The sequence below is a fragment of the Dendrobates tinctorius genome, unplaced genomic scaffold (assembly GCF_039654945.1).
Source record: "Dendrobates tinctorius isolate UK_male_01 unplaced genomic scaffold, ASM3965494v1 ptg000084l, whole genome shotgun sequence".
Lineage (NCBI taxonomy): Eukaryota > Metazoa > Chordata > Amphibia > Anura > Dendrobatidae > Dendrobates > Dendrobates tinctorius.
Genome location: NW_027361752.1, coordinates 48,232,707 through 48,250,139, shown reverse-complemented (window position 1 = coordinate 48,250,139; position 17,433 = coordinate 48,232,707). Strand labels below are relative to the sequence as shown.

The 17,433-nt window shown below is 44.2% G+C and overlaps 1 protein-coding gene across 2 annotated transcripts in view; it reads left to right on the top strand.

The window, feature by feature from the left end:
• The window catches only part of PIGP (phosphatidylinositol glycan anchor biosynthesis class P), a 34,140-nt gene that overhangs the window by 945 nt on the left and 15,762 nt on the right, over positions 1 to 17,433 (top strand). Inside the window, exons 2-3 of one of the 2 annotated variants that reach the window (XM_073584663.1) lie at positions 12,334 to 12,393; positions 13,122 to 13,221. In XM_073584663.1, coding sequence (XP_073440764.1) covers positions 13,140 to 13,221 — 82 coding nt within the window. In that variant the 5' untranslated portion in view covers positions 12,334 to 12,393; positions 13,122 to 13,139. The remainder of the gene's footprint in view (positions 1 to 12,333; positions 12,394 to 13,121; positions 13,222 to 17,433) is intronic. The other variant, XM_073584664.1, reaches the window with a different exon arrangement.

Below are 17,433 nucleotides of genomic sequence, written 5' to 3'. Positions count from 1 at the left end.
GCAAACACGGGGAGAACATACAAACTCCTTGCAGATGTTGTCCTTGGTGGGATTCGAACCCAGGACCCCAGCGCTGCAAGGCTGCAGTGCTATCCACTGAGCCACCGTGCCGCTTAAAGGGTCATCGACACAAAAAAGTCAATAAATGATATAAAATAATTTTAAAAAAGCCATCCTCACCCATAATAACTATGGTGGTTCCAGCACTGGTCGTTCTGGAGGTCTATGCTGGAACAGAACGCAATGACGTCTCATTATTCAGTCCTGTGATGAAAACAGGACTTCTCTAAAATGAATATTGGGGTAAATGTGACTGTTTACTATGGAGTCTCACAGCGGATGATATTGGGGGTCGGTACCACCGCCAGCAGCGAGGAACTGTTCCAGATAAATAATGCCGGACCATATCCGTTATGAGGGTGAATGGATGCCATGTAGAGGGGTGATCCTGCATCAGTGTAATGCTGGGACATTTGCTGAAGGTGGCGCTCCAGCTAGGAGTACATGGCACCATCATAGGCCACTTATGGCTACAGGTATTCTGCCAGCACTACTAGAGCTGGTGCTACTCTCGGAGAAATGTAAGGGGACAGTTCAACAAGTAAAATCCTGAGCCGCACTTCTTCTCCGTCCTCTTGTAAAGTAAAAGTGAGAAGCCGGCAGTGTGTATTGAGGCCATTCGGAGTCTTCAGTGCCCCCTGAGTGATGTTATCATCTGAGGTCTGAGATGAATGAGGGGCTGCGGCGAGATAATAATCCGTCCCCCCCAGCTATGTCACTGTGAAATATTACCGGCCCTCGGCTTTTGTCCCCATCAGGACTCATCGATTGACCCTTGAGCTTCAGGGCCACAAGGGCCACCCAAAATCCAGCTTTTCTGGAAGGTTTTTTTGTGCATGTTGGCCCCACATAAAATTGTGGGGGTCCCAGTTAGAACCTCCCATCTACGAGAGTGGAGAGCTAAGAGCGAATTCACACACGGCAGATTCCCAGGAGATGAGGCCAACAGAGATCAATCGAGGCTTAAATCCTCCCTTAGGGCTGGTGTGTGCCCTGTTTTATGCGAGTGAGTGGATTCTGCACACGCTGCTTAGTTTTTCCGAACAGATTTGACCCTTCAAAGTGTGAAACATTTTACATAAAATATCCAAACTTATTTCTCTTTAATGATCATTGTGCCAATCGTAGTGATCACAACCGCCATACCGTGCACAGTCATCTCCAGCATGCCGAGCACCTCCGCCACACTGCACGTGATCACCTCAACCACACCATGCACAGTTACTTCTGCCTCACCGTGCATGGTCAACTCCGCCACACCATGCACAGTCACCTCCACCACACCGTGCACAGTCACCTCCACCACACCGTGCGCAGTCACCTCCACCACACCGTGCGCAGTCACCTCCACCACACCGTGCGCAGTCACCTCCACCACACCATGCACAGTACCTTCTGCCACACCATGTACAGTCACCTCCACCACACCATGCACAGTCACCTCCACCACACCGTGCGCAGTCACCTCCACCACACCGTGCACGGTCACCTCCACCACACCGTGCGCAGTCACCTCCACCACACCGTGCGCAGTCACCTCCACCACACCGTGCGCAGTCACCTCCACCACACCGTGCGCAGGCACCTCCACCACACCGTGCGCAGTCACCTCCACCACACCGTGCGCAGTCACCTCCACCACACCGTGCGCAGGCACCTCCACCACACCGTGCGCAGTCACCTCCACCACACTGTGCGCAGTCACCTCCACCACACCGTGCACGGTCACCTCCACCACACTGTGCGCAGTCACCTCCACCACACCGTGCGCAGTCACCTCCACCACACCGTGCGCAGTCACCTCCACCACACCGTGTGCAGTCACCTCCACCACACCGTGCGCAGTCACCTCCACCACACCGTGCGCAGTCACCTCCACCACACTGTGCGCAGTCACCTCCACCACACCGTGCGCGGTCACCTCCACCACACCGTGCGCAGTCACCTCCACCACACCGTGCACGGTCACCTCCACCACACCGTGCGCAGTCACCTCCACCACACCGTGCACGGTCACCTCCACCACACCGTGCACGGTCACCTCCGCCACACTGTGCATGATCACCTCCGCCACACTGTGCATGATCACCTCCGCCACACTGTGCATGATCACCTCCGCCACACTGTGCATGATCACCTCCGCCACACTGTGCATGATCACCTCCGCCACACTGTGCACGGTCACCTCCGCCACACTGTGGACCTTCGCCACTCTGTTCATGGTCACCTCCGCCACACTGTGCATGATCACCTCCGCCACACTGTGCACGGTCACCTCCGCCACACTGTGCATGATCACCTCCGCCACACTGTGCATGATCACCTCCGCCACACTGTGCACGGTCACCTCCGCCACACTGTGGACCTTCGCCACTCTGTTCATGGTCACCTCCGCCACACTGTGCATGATCACCTCCGCCACACTGTGCATGATCACCTCCGCCACACTGTGCATGATCACCTCCGCCACACCGTGCACCTTCGTGACACTGTATGATCACCTCTGCCACACAGTGCACATTCACCTCCATACGTGCCCTTACTGTGGGAGCTGAACTCCGTTCAACCTCAGCCATGTTCACCTGTAGGAATGTGATCGGCCGGGGAGCGAATGTCACTTGTAGCTGCTGACAGCAGCACTGGAGGCGACGGGAAAATGAAGTGTTTGTTTCTGTTCATGGAGAGGGGACATCAGTAACTCACCACCTCCTGTAGTTTAGATAGGGCCGCGGTGACCTACACCTGAACTGGTCACCGGCAGCGGACGGTGGTGCACGCTGCGCATCTTCTGGCCACGGACAGTGACGCCTTCAGGACTAGGCGTATTTTTCTTCTTGGCATTTCGCATCAAATAACTTTTTGATCTTTTCACCGATTTGTTGTTTTTATACTTCTAGTAGTGGATGGATTCTTTCGCGACCCAGCCGCTAATGACGTACCGCCATGTTTGAGCCTAGCCTAGCATAAAGCCTGAGACCAAGAACATTCACATGTCAGGTTTTTTTCACCTATAAGAAAAACGGACTGAGTTTCATCAGAGTTTCATCAGAGTTTGCTCCAACTTTCATAAATTTTTCTCCTATGTGAAAAAAAGTTCCTCCACCTTCACTTATCCAGCTGGGGAAATCGGACCGCACACATCTGGTAAGTCCAGTTTTTCCGGCGTCCCATTGACTCGCGGTGCCGATTTTGACCCAACGCTTGGATCAACATCAGACATGTCTCCGCAATTTTGCACAGACCGCTCAGTCCCTAAAAATCACAGACGTGTGAGCGGCCCCGTGGGTTCTAGGTATGAGCGCTATTTTCCGAAAACGCAGAAATGACTTGTCCGTGAAAAACTGTGGTGTGAATGAGCCCTAACACGGCCATATTGGAGGAGCCGGTGTAAACCGTCATGACAAAAATCCAAAAGTCACTCCATTTTCGTGAAACCCCATGGTGTACAAACAAAAAAAAAATTTCAACTATTCATTTTTCTGGTGTATCGACCCCTTAAACTTGTATGTTGGGGTTCTGCAAAAATTGCAAAATTTGGTTGCAACTTTCTCGACTTATAGCCATCCCCGTGTGGAGCCGTAGCTTTAAAGTGGGAGGATACTAAGCCTTCGCCCTCCATTACCCCAATTATATCCTTATGTCCCAATGGGGGGCTGTCCGAAATCTAAGATAAATATTATGATTTAGTTCGAGTCCCTGCGGCTCTTCGACAGGCGAAACACAAGAAGGGATGAGCTGCTTGTTAGACACTCCCTGCATGTGCTGTGAATGTCGAAGAGCCGCGAGACATGCAACCGCGAGGACTGGAACATAGTGTTAGAACACGACGAAGACACTCAGTACCGGAACATGGCGGCTAACACCTTATCCCAGCACGTTCTAGCCTTACTATTATTTTTATTTTTGTATCTATATTATTATACATATTGTTTATTACTCTGATTATGTTATGATTTTTTATATTATCACTAATCACCGACTCTCGTCTGTCTTTCCTGACCTTACATTGACTGTTTTGGGTTTTTTTTCCTCAAGTTGCTGATTAACAGCAGTGACCTTTTGCTGACTTCACATCTGCCCTCCCCCGTCCTCTCTCCCTGTTATCAGCCGTAGGTAATCTAAGAATCTGTTTATTTAGCTACACTTGACTGGAAGGCAAAGGGAAAAATCGAAACGCTCCTTTAAAAAGTGTCTCTCGATTTATAGTTTATTTATGCCCCCCCCCTCCGTAAAATCCAATTAAAAAGCTGATAAATAAATTAAAAAAGTACATTTTTAATTTTCTTCCAATTTTTTTTTTTTTTGCAGTTTATGGATATTTTTTACTTACACTTTTTTGCTTTCACTATATATACAGTGGGGAAAAAAAGTATTTAGTCAGTCAGCAATAGTGCAAGTTCCACCACTTAAAAAGATGAGAGGCGTCTGTAATTTACATCATAGGTAGACCTCAACTATGGGAGACAAACTGAGAAAAAAAAATCCAGAAAATCACATTGTCTGTTTTTTTTCATTTTATTTGCATATTATGGTGGAAAATAAGTATTTGGTCAGAAACAAAATTTCATCTCAATACTTTGTGATATATCCTTTGTTGGCAATGACAGAGGTCAAACGTTTTCTGTAAGTCTTCACAAGGTTGCCACACACTGTTGTTGGTATGTTGGCCCATTCCTCCATGCAGATCTCCTCTAGAGCAGTGATGTTTTTGGCTTTTCGCTTGGCAACACGGACTTTCAGCTCCCTCCAAAGGTTTTCTATAGGGTTGAGATCTGGAGACTGGCTAGGCCACTCCAGGACCTTGAAATGCTTCTTACGAAGCCACTCCTTCGTTGCCCTGGCGGTGTGCTTTGGATCATTGTCATGTTGAAAGACCCAGCCACGTTTCATCTTCAATGCCCTTGCTGATGGAAGGAGCTTTGCACTCATAATCTCACGATACATGGCCCCATTCATTCTTTCATGTACCCGGATCAGTCGTCCTGGCCCCTTTGCAGAGAAACAGCCCCAAAGCATGATGTTTCCACCACCATGCTTTACAGTAGGTATGGTGTTTGATGGATGCAACTCAGTATTCTTTTTCCTCCAAACACGACAAGTTGTGTTTCTACCAAACAGTTCCAGTTTGGTTTCATCAGACCATAGGACATTCTCTCAAAACTCCTCTGGATCATCCAAATGCTCTCTAGCAAACTTCAGACGGGCCCGGACATGTACAGGCTTAAGCAGTGGGACACGTCTGGCACTGCAGGATCTGAGTCCATGGTGGCGTAGTGTGTTACGTATGGTAGGCCTTGTTACATTGGTCCCAGCTCTCTGCAGTTCATTCACTAGGTCCCCCCGCGTGGTTCTGGGATTTTTGCTCACCGTTCTTGTGATCATTCTGACCCCACGGGGTGGGATTTTGCGTGGAGCACCAGATCGAGGGAGATTATCAGTGGTCTTGTATGTCTTCCATTTTCTAATTATTGCTCCCACAGTTGATTTCTTCACTCCAAGCTGGTTGGCTATTGCAGATTCAGTCTTCCCAGCCTGGTGCAGGGCTACAATTTTGTTTCTGGTGTCCTTTGACAGCTCTTTGGTCTTCACCATAGTGGAGTTTGGAGTCAGACTGTTTGAGGGTGTACACAGGTGTCTTTTTATACTGATAACAAGTTTAAACAGGTGCCATTACTACAGGTAATGAGTGGAGGAAAGAGGAGACTCTTAAAGAAGAAGTTACAGGTCTGTGAGAGCCAGAAATCTTGATTGCTTGTTTCTGACCAAATACTTATTTTCCACCATAATATGCAAATAAAATGAAAACAAAACAGACAATGTGATTTTCTGGATTTTTTTTTCTCAGTTTGTCTCCCATAGTTGAGGTCTACCTATGATGTAAATTACAGACGCCTCTCATCTTTTTAAGTGGTGGAACTTGCACTATTGCTGACTGACTAAATACTTTTTTTCCCCACTGTATTTCCAATACTGTGCAAAACTTTTAGGCAGGTGTGGGGAAAAATGCCGCAAGGTAGGAGGAACGCTGGGTGTAGAGTTCCCGAAAAGCGGCGTCAGCGTTTAATGCACATTTGTTATTCTGCGGAGTTGTGTTTTTATGGTTTCCTAGATTTAACTGTAGGAAAGAAAAAAGTGTCATTAATCCACAAAACATTTCTGGAAATACATAATAGGTCTGGGTTACCTTTCACTAATTCGCTGGTCGGCTTAATTGTGGTGAATTGTTACAAAATTGTCTTTTTCTGCATTAATAATAAAAACAAAAAAAGTGTTCAATCCGACTTCCTTTTTTTTTGCATACGAGAAAAAAATATGGATTTTCATCATCCAATTTTTTATGGATAAAATTGGGTGAAGAATGATGAGTTCTTCGTCATCGTCGATCCAATTATAAAACTGGGTGAAGAATGATGGGTTCTTTGTCATCGTCGATCCAGTTTTTATGGATAAAATCGATCCACTTTTTATGGATAAAATCGGGTGAAGAATGATGGGTTCTTCGTCATCATCGATCCAATTTTTATGGATAAAATCGGGTGAAGAATGATGGGTTCTTCGTCATCGTTGATTCAATTTTTATGGATAAAATCGGGTGAAGAATGAGGGGTTCTTCGTCATCATCGATCCAATTTTTATGGATAAAATCTGGTGAAGAATGATGGGTTCTTCGTCATCGTTGATTCAATTTTTATGGATAAAATCGGGTGAAGAATGATGAGTTCTTCGTCATCGTTGATCCAATTTTTATGGATAAAATCGGGTGAAGAATGATGGGTTCTTCGTCATCATCGATCCAATTTTTATGGATAAAATCGGGTGAAGAATGATGGGTTCTTCATCATCATCGATCCAATTTTTATGGATAAAATCGGGTGAAGAATGATGGGTTCTTCGTCATCGTTGATTCAATTTTTATGGATAAAATCTGGTGAAGAATGATGGGTTCTTCGTCATCGTTGATCCAATTTTTATGGATAAAATCGGATGAAGAATGATGGGTTCTTCATCATCATCAATCCAATTTTTATGGATAAAATCGGGTGAAGAATGATGGGTTCTTCGTCATCGTTGATTCAATTTTTATGGATAAAATCTGGTGAAGAATGATGAGTTCTTCGTCATCGTTGATCCAATTTTTATGGATAAAATCGGGTGAAGAATGATGGGTTCTTCGTCATCGTTGATCCAATTTTTATGGATAAAATCGGGTGAAGAATGATGAGTTTTTCATCATCGTCGATCCAATTTATATAAAACTGGGTGAAGAATGATTGGTTCTTTGTCATCATCTATCTAATTTTTATGGCTAAAATCGGGTGAAGAATGATGGGTTCTTCATCATCGTCGATCCAGTTTTTATGGATAAAATCGATCCAGTTTTTATGGATAAAATCGGGTGAAGAATGATGGGTTCTTCGTCATCATCGATCCAATTTTTATGGATAAAATCGGGTGAAGAATGATGAGTTTTTCATCATCGTCGATCCAATTTATATAAAACTGGGTGAAGAATGATTGGGTCTTTGTCATCATCTATCTAATTTTTATGGATAAAATCGGGTGAAGAATGATGGGTTCTTCATCATCGTCGATCCAGTTTTTATGGATAAAATCGATCCAGTTTTTATGGATAAAATCGGGTGAAGAATGATGGGTTCTTCGTCATCATCGATCCAATTTTTATGGATAAAATCGGGTGAAGAATGATGAGTTCTTCGTCATCGTTGTCCAATTTTTATGGATAAAATCGGGTTAAGAATGATCGGTTCTTCGTCATCATCGATCCAAATTTTACGGATAAAATCGGGTGAAGAATGATGGGTTCTTCGTCATTGTGGATTCAATTTTTATGGATAAAATCGGGTGAAGAATGATGGGTTCCTCGTCATCATCGATCCAGTTTTTATGGATAAAATTGGGTGAAGAATGATGGGTTCTTCGTTATCGTTGATTCAATTTTTATGGATGAAATCGGGTGAAGAATGATGAGTTCTTCGTCATCATTGATCCAATTTTTATGGATAAAATCGGGTGAAGAATGATTGGTTCGTCATCGTTGATTCAATTTTTATGGAAAAAATTGAGTGAAGAATAATGGGTTCTTCGTCATCGTGGATTCAATTTTTATGGATAAAATCGGGTGAAGAATGATGGGTTCTTCGTCATCGTTGATCCAATTTTCATGGATAAAATCGGGTGAAGAATGATGAGTTGTTCATCATCGTTGATTCAATCTTTATGGATAAAATCGGGTGAAGAATGATGAGTTCTTCGTCATCGTTGATCCAATCTTTATGGATAAAATCGGGTGACGAATGATGGGTTCTTCGTCATCGTTGATCCAATTTTTATGGATAAAATCGGGTGAAGAATGATCTGTTCTTCGTCATCGATCCAATTTTTATGGATAAAATCGGGTAAAGAATGATGAGTTCTTCGTCATCGTGGATCCAATTTTTATGGATAAAATCGGGTGTAGAATGATGGGTTCTTCATCATTGTGGATCCAATTTTTAGGAATAAAATTGGGTGAAGAATGATGAGTTCTTCGTGATCGTTGATCCAATTTTTATGGATAAAATCGGGTGAAGAATGATGAGTTCTTTGTCATCGTGGATTCAATTTTTATGGATAAAATCGGGTGAAGAATGATGGGTTCTTCGTCATCGTTGATTCAATTTTTATGGATAAAATCGGGTGAAGAATGATGAGTTCTTCGTCATCATCGATCCAGTTTTTATGGATAAAATCGTTTGAAGAATGATGAGTTCTTCGTCATCATCGATCCAGTTTTTATGGATAAAATCGTTTGAAGAATGATGAGTTCTTTGTCATCGTCGATCCAATTTTTATGGATAAAATCGGGTGAAGAATGATGAGTTCTACATCATCGTTAATCCAATTTTTATGGATAAAATCGGGTGAAGAATGATGGGTTCTACATCATCGTTAATCCAATTTTTATGAATAAAATTGGGTGTAGAATGATGAACATTTAGTTCCGGTCTTGGAGATTTTTTTCCTTTTTTTTCTGACAATGTTGGGTCATACTGTCGGCATCTGATGATTAATGACCCCCGGAGTGTAGTATAAGTAGGCGGATCGCTCTTCCTGCCCCTATTGCTTCCCTATAATTGCCTTGTTTCTCAGTCAAGCAGTGACCTGCCAGATCTTTTGTCTCGGGATGAACTTTTCGGCTGTTACTCTACACCTTCATGTTGCTTACACCCCTTCGCCTTTGTGAAGTGCTTAGTGTTTTTCGAAAACATACAAAAAATGACAACCTGGATCTCTCCGTGCCGCTTGTACTTTCTGTTCTGCTTGAATAAAATCTCTTCCTGACACTAAGTGCAATTGATCTGCGTCATCACACACGAGACCTCGAGAAAATATTTACCCTTTATGGAGATTACCGGAACAATGCATTTTTGTGGTTTTGAAAAATATTAAATTTTTCATTATTTAGATTTAATCTTTTCTCAACCATTTTCCTTTCAAAACAATATCCTTTATCAATATCACCAATATCCTTTATCAATATCATCAGACATTGATGACCTATCCTTGGGATAGGTCATCAATGTCTGATCGGTCGGGGTCCAACACCCGTCACCAGCTGTTCTCGATGCCGGAACTGCCCAATTGCGGAGCTGCTCCATCTTCTGATAGTGGCCGCGGCAGGGTACTGAACATCTGCCTCCTATTCAAATCAGCCGGCGGTGGACACTATCGGAAGACGCAGCAACTCCACAATTGAGCAGTTCTGACACCAAGAACAGCTGATCGGCGAGTGTCGGACCCCGAGCAATCAGACATTGATGACTTATCCTATGGATAGGTAATCAATAATTAAGTAGTGGACAACCTCTTTAGCTGTCCCTTCACTCTTCCCATAGATATCTCCTTGTTCCTAGGAGTGCAGATGTTTGGTACATCGCTTACATATTTTAAAGAGATTCTTCTGACAAAGATTAGTAACCTGCAATGATGAGAAAACCCATTTAATGCCCTTAATGAGACACATAATCTAATTGCCCTTTGTCAGACACACAAAACTTGGCAATCTTGTAATCCATAGGCATGTGTCATTCTTGCCATAGGGAGAGGAGGGAGAAGCAGCTGCAGGCAAAAAAGAAAATCCAGATCCTCGCTTGCCCTAGCATCAGATGGCGAGAAGCAGTGATAATTCAGTGAGTTGTCAGGAGTGTAGCTATAGGTGTGCAGAGGTAGCATTTGCACCTGGGCAATAGGGGCCAAATGCGGCCTAAAAGTCCCTCAGCCATCAAAGGGGAGACAAGCCTTTGCCAGAGCAGTGTTTCGCCACTTTATCCATTGAAACCACATAAAAAGTAGGGCAAGCTGAGCTCTCATGACCTATGAAAGAGTTAAAAGTGTTAGCTGTCAGCTGAACGATCAATCGTCTGACAGCTATCGCATGTGTTTGAGGAAGTGGTGACTGATCGCTGTCGAACAACAATCAACCAATATTAAAAATACCCATCCATAGACAGTTGGATGTGTTTTCCTTTTGGAGGCAACTCTAGTTTTGGCTGTGTATCCTAAGTCATAGAATCCTAGAATGTTAGAGTTGGAAGGGATCTCCAGGGTCATCGTGTCCAACCCCCTGCTCAATGCAGGATTCACTAAACCATCTGATGTCTGTCCAGCCTCTGTTTGAAGACTTCCATTGAAGGAGAACTCACCACCTCTCGTGGCAGCCTGTTCCACTCATTGATCACCCTCGCTGTCAAAAAGTTTATTATTATTATTATTATGCATTTATATAGCGCCATTTATTCCATGGCGCTTTACATGTCAAAAGGGGAATTATAGACAAGTGTAATATATACAAGAATAATAAACAAGTGTAAGACAAGGGACACACAAGTACATAAGGAGAGGGATGGGTGAGGATACAGTAGGAGGGGGTAGAGCAGGTCGTGCGGTGGTTCAGTAGACCGAGGATCATTGCAGGCAGTAGGCTTGTCGGAACAGGTGGGTCTTCAGGTTTCCGTTGATGGTGAGAGTCTGATGTGTTGCAGCAGGGAGTTCCAGAGTATGGGGGAAGCACGGGAGAAGTCTTGTATGCGGTTGTGGGAAGAGGAGATAAGGGGGAGTAGAGAAGGAGATCTTGAGATGATCGAAGTTTATTCTAATATCTAATCTGTATCTTCTCCCTTTCAGTTTCATCCCATTGCTTCTCATTTTTCCATGTGAAAATGAGAATAATGATGATGCCTGTACACTGTGACAGCCCTTGAGATATTTCTATACATCTATTAAGTCTCCTCTTAGTCTTTTTTTTTGTGCAAGCTAAAGATTCCCAGATCCTTTAACCGTTCTTCGTAGGACATATTTTGCAATCCACTCTCATCCTGGTATCCAGTTTGTTGATGTCTTTTTTAAAATGTGGTTCCCAGAACTGGACGTAGTATTCCAGAGGAGGTCTGACCAAAGAGGAGTAGAGGGGGATAATTACTTCACGTGATGTAGACTCTATGCTTCTCTTAATACATCCTAGAATTGTATTTGCCTTTTTTGTTGCTGCATCACACTGTTGACTCATGTGCAGTCTGTGATCTATTATTATACCCAAGTCTTTTTCACATGTGCTGTTGCTTAGTTCTATTCCTACCATTCTGTAGATGTAATTTTCACTTTTTCTTGCCCAGATGTAGAATCTTGCATTTCTCCTTGTTAAATACCATTCTATTAGTCGCTGTCTATTGTTTAAGCTTATCTAGATCCTTCTGAATCCTTTCTCTATCTTCTCTAGTGTTGGCTATCCCTCCTAGCTTTGCATTGTCTGCAAATTTGATTAGTTTACCTTCAGTTCCCTTATCTATATCATTTATAAAAATGTTGAACACTGAGGCCAGGATAGAGCCTTGTGGTACCCCACTTGAAACACTCTTCCAATTGGATGTGCAACCATTTATTACCGCTCTTTAAGTATAATCACTGAGCCAGTTATGAATCCAACCAACCGTAGCCTTGTCATATTCTAAGGCTGGTTAGAGGGTTGGACATTGACTTATGGGATGGCTGCCTCTTTGCGTAACCTTCTCCCAGGGAGCATTGCCTGGCCAAGTCTCTGTAAAATTTGCTTTGTAGTCCACACTAGGAGAAGTATGAGACTTAGCAGAGAAAAGTTAAGGCACAATACCACAAATTTTCTACATAGTCTAATAAAAAGTTAGTGAGGGTGAGTCGTACATAACAGTGAACTTGTTGATAAATTATATTTTCTGAATCTGTGCCTGATTTTTACAGAATTGATTTACGCTGCTGCTGACTTTTGATGAGATTCCTGATCAATTTTTACCCTGATCGGTAAGAAAAAAAACATATAATAGAACCAATCAATGTATTAGTTTTTAAATAGCATAGGAAGGGTTAAAATTCTTTGTATAGATTTGGTAGTATATAAAGAATAGACCAAGTTACCTATTGGGAGGTTTTAAAGTGTTAATGTTTGTTTGCATAATCTGTAGTACGTGTTGAGTAGGCACTAATTAATATACAAAGGAATGTTTATGAAATATGACATCTTCTTTCCCTACTTGCAGACTATAGTTCCATTTTCCATGACTGCTTGATCTTTGAAAACATTTTGAAACCTTATTTGAAACCTTGTTTGAGCTAAAAAAAAAAAAAAAAATACAACTGAAAATCCAGAAGGGGAGGTTGAGGGGATGCAGCTGCAGATTCTTCTGTGAAAGTGCATGCTGCGGGAGGGGAGGAGGCGCTGCAGTGAGAAAACATTTGATTCTCTAAAACTGGCCATGTACATGAGATAACGGTCGGCCAAATGTTTGTTCAGTAAATGGCTACTTTTCCTGACTCCTCAAAACATATGAGCGATCATGTATTTTCTACGTAAAGAGAGGAGAAAGTTGTTACCAGACACTTCTGTTTTTATCTCCCCTGAAAACAAAAGGGTCAGGAGTTGAAAATTCAACTGCAGGATCCATCTTTGCCCCATCAGTGAAGAGTCGGGAGCCCCCATACACATCAAGTAGACGACCATATATATACCATATATATTTTATTTTTTTTAGGGTTTTTAAGGTCACAGAATGGTAGAAAACTCACCATCTCCTCTGCCGGAAAGAGCCATCTATGGTTTTGTCCTCTACTTGGCATCTCAGTGTGGATTTAGTGAGTATATCGAATCTTGTCGATGACTGCGATAATCTATCCAGTGTTTCTCGGATCCATTCAGCAGAGTGAGATAGATGAAAAGAAGTCTGACTGCTGGACCAGACTACGAGGAATGTGTGTGTAGTCTGTTACCATGGAGACACAAGGGAACTGTATTCATGGAATGTTACATGATTATTTAGACTTTTCACAAAGAGGCTTTGGAATGCAATCTATTTTAGAAATATTATGTGTATATTCAGGTCAACACTTTTGTCACAGATCCGTCTGTGGTGGAATATGTGTAAATCATTGTGCGGTTAAAAATTGTATTGAGTCTTAGTTATATATTCATCCAGACTGACAACTTACAACCTCACATAGGTTGGCAGTCAGCGCCTTTAGAAATTAAACTTTCAACACTCGACACTACCCCCAATTAGAGAATTCTAGAATTCTGAATTAAAGGAATGCCCCCCCCCCAAAAAAAAAAAGTACCGGTATCTGCTATTTTTAGAATAAGGGATATCATGCTTATCACTGGGGTTCTGACTGTTAGACCCCCAACAATCCTTATATCGGGGTTCAGGAGCCAAAATAAGGGGTCTTTGCAGCCCTGTCTTAGATCGATCACCCTCCACTTCATTTATGTCTATGGGGCTTCAGAGTATAGTGCTCGACTTTCTCCGTCAGTCCCACATACAAAAAATGAACCAGAGGTCGAATATGCACATCTGCAGAGACCCACTCTTTGGCTTCCAGTCCCCGATCTCGGAATCGCTGGGAGTCCAACGGTCAGAACCACAACAAATCAGTAAGTTGTCACGTATCCCCGTATAGTAGATACAGTGCCTTGCGAAGGTATTCGGCCCCCTGAAACTTTTCAACCTTTTCCCACATATCATGCTTCAAACATAAAGATACCAAATGTAAATTTTTGGTGAAGAATCAACAACAAGTGGGACACAATTGTGAAGTTGAACGAAATTTATTGGTTATTTTAAACTTTCGTGGAAATTCAAAAACTGAAAAGTGGGGCGTGCAATATTATTCGGCCCCTTTACTTTCAGTGCAGCAAACTCACTCCAGAAGTTCATTGTGGATCTCTGAATGATCCAATGTTGTCCTAAATGACTAGTGATGATAAATACAATCCACCTGTATGTAATCAAGTCTCCGTATAAATGCACCTGCTCTGTGATAGTCTCAGGGTTCTGCTTGAAGCACAGAGAGCATCATGAAGACCAAGGAACACAACAGGCAGGTCCGTGATACTGTTGTGGAGAAGTTTAAAGCCGGATTTGGATACAAAATGATTTCCAAAACTTTAAACATTCCAAGGAGCACTGTGCAAGCGATCATATTGAAATGGAAGGCGTATCATACCACTGCAAATCTACCAAGACCCGGCCGTTCCTCTAAACTCATCTCAAACAAGGAGAAGACTGATCAGAGATGCAGCCAAGAGGCCCATGATCACTCTGGATGAACTGCAGAGATCTACAGCTGAGGTGGGACAGTCTGTCCATAGGACAACAATCAGTCGTACACTGCACAAATCTGGACTTTATGGAAGAGTGGCAAGAAGAAAGCCATTTCTCAAAGATATCAATCAAAAGTGTTGTTTAAAGTTTGCAACAATCCACCTGGTAGGCTGGTTTCAGACTAGCGAATTTTACATGCAGCGCACGGCGCCGCTAAGCCCCGCCCCCTGCCCGCCCCGTCCGGTCATTTCCTCCTACTATCGCACACGGCTGCATGCGATCTGCGCACCCTATCTTTAGCATAGGGTGCGCAGACCGTGCGCTGGCTGTGCGCTAGTAGGATTTTTGCGTGTGCTGCGCACTTTTGAAGGTGCGCTGATGTGCGCCGAACGCCGTGTGTGTTAGTAGGAGGAAATGACCGGATGGGGCGGGCAGGGGGCGGGGCTTAGCGGCGCCGCACGCTGCCTGTAAAATGCGCTAGTCTGAAACTAGCCGTAGACACACCAAACGTGGAAGAAGGTGCTCTGGTCAGATGAAACCAAAATAGAACTTTTTGGCATAAAGGCAACACAGTTCATCACCCTGAGCACACCATCCCCACTGTCAAACATGGTGGTGGCAGCATCATGGTTTGGGCCTGCTTTTCTTCAGCAGGGACAGGGAAGATGGCTAAAATTGATGGGAAGATGGATAGAGCCAAATACAGGACCATTCTTGAAGAAAACCCGTTGGAGTCTGCAAAAGACCTGAGACTGGGATGCAGATTTGTCTTCCAACAAGACAATGACCCCAAACATAAAGCAAAATGGGGGCGTGGCTATGTAGCTGAGGAGGAAAGATGCACGCTGCAAGAGCTCCTGATCATCCTGCTGTCACGGCACCGCCAGACTCAGGGCCTGCTGTCCCGGCCTCGGCCAATAGGAGGCGCCGGACTATCACATCACCGTCAGACTCAGGGCCTGCTGTCCCAGCCTCGGCCTGTAGGAGGCGCCGGACTATCACATCACCGTCAGACTCAGGGCCTGCAGTCTCGGCCTTGGTCTCTGGGAGGCGTTGTGCTTCAACCCCGAGTGATGGCGGCGATAGTCATGAGGCTCCTGCGCAGGCGTCCGCTGAACGCAGGCTTCGCTCCTCGGTCAGTCATGAAGGGGCTGGTGCATCACCATCCAGCCTGGTCCTGGGGGCGGTCCGGATGACATCATCAGTCCAGCAGCCTGTGAGGGCTGATCTGATCCCTCAAATACCTTGGGACTGCTCTTGCAGGCCGCCGGATATATTCTTGGTTCCCCTGCGTGAATTGCTGTTTGACTGACTCTGACTTTTGCCTGGACTTCTGACTCTGCTTCTGCTTAACGATTCTGTACCTCTGCGACTCTCCTGGTTTATGACTCTTACTTTGGCCTGGATTCTGACTCTGCTTCTGCCTAACGACTTTGTACCTCTGCTGCCCTCCTGGTTTATGACACTGACTTCGGCCTGGAAATCTGACTCTGCTACTGTCTACTGTTTTTTACCATTTCTGCCTGACTGGTTTAGTCTCGGATATCATTGCCTCTGTGTCCTGTATTGGAACACCTTTCTGGCGACCGTCCTGCTCTGGTCATTGCTCCTATTCAGACAGCGCCTCCTGGGCTCTGCTATAAATCCAGATCCCTGTATAGGGGTAAAGGGTGTCAGTGTTTCTTGGGGTGCTGTCTGGCTGCAGTCCAGACCGCAGGCAGACGTCACATTATATCCGGCCACAAAAATAAAACGGCTTTTTGTGTCTATACTTACACATATAAAAGCAGTTTTTCCTCACTTTTTTTTTTCCTTCCTCCTGACTGAGTTGATTCTTGGCCCAAACACCTGTTACATTGCACAGCCTGGATGGTCACTCTCAGGCTCAAGCATGCTGCAGCCTGGAAGCTTCAAGGAAAATGCTGGCTGTTGGAAATCCACATTCCTGGATCATCACCCCCTGGACAGCTCTGGGGGTCAGGTATTGCCCGCAAATGCGGCCAAACTGTTGTTACCAGTTTCCCTTTCTTTTGCTAAGAAACGTCTGTGTGTGAAGGCTTATGTGGATTGTGGTGCTGCTGGCAACCTTATGGATTTTTTATTTGCTAAGAGCCTTGGTGTACCTCTGCTAAGGCTTAAAGCGCCTATTCAGACTACTGCGATTAATGGTACATCTATATTCCAAGGAGGCGTGGAATTCGTTACTGCCGAAATTTCTATGTCAGTGGGGACATTACATAACGAGCAAATGTCATTTTTTGTTATATACAATTTATCTGATCCAGTTGTGTTAGGCATGCCATGGTTGCACCAACATAATCCGGTTATTGACTGGTGCATAGGTGACGTTGTGCGCTGGAGTCCACGGTGTCAGAGTAACTGTATGTCTTTTTCAGTAAACCAGATTAAAATTAAAACACCTTCTATTCCCTATGCGTTTAGGGATTATGAAGATGTTTTCTCTATAGTAGTCGGAGAAACTACCTCCTCACAGAGAATACGATTGTCCTATTGAATTGGTCCCTGGTGCCCGTCTCCCTAAGGGGAGAATATTCAACCTCTCTGGTCCTGAGCGTGTAGCCATGAAGGAATACATAGCAGATAGCCTTCGAAAAGGCTTCATTAGACCTTCCACCTCACCTGTAGGAGCTGGGTTTTTCTTTGTAGAGAAAAAAGATGGTGGACTTAGACCATGCATTGACTACCGTGAGCTGAACGCCATAACCGTAAAAAATCAATACCCGCT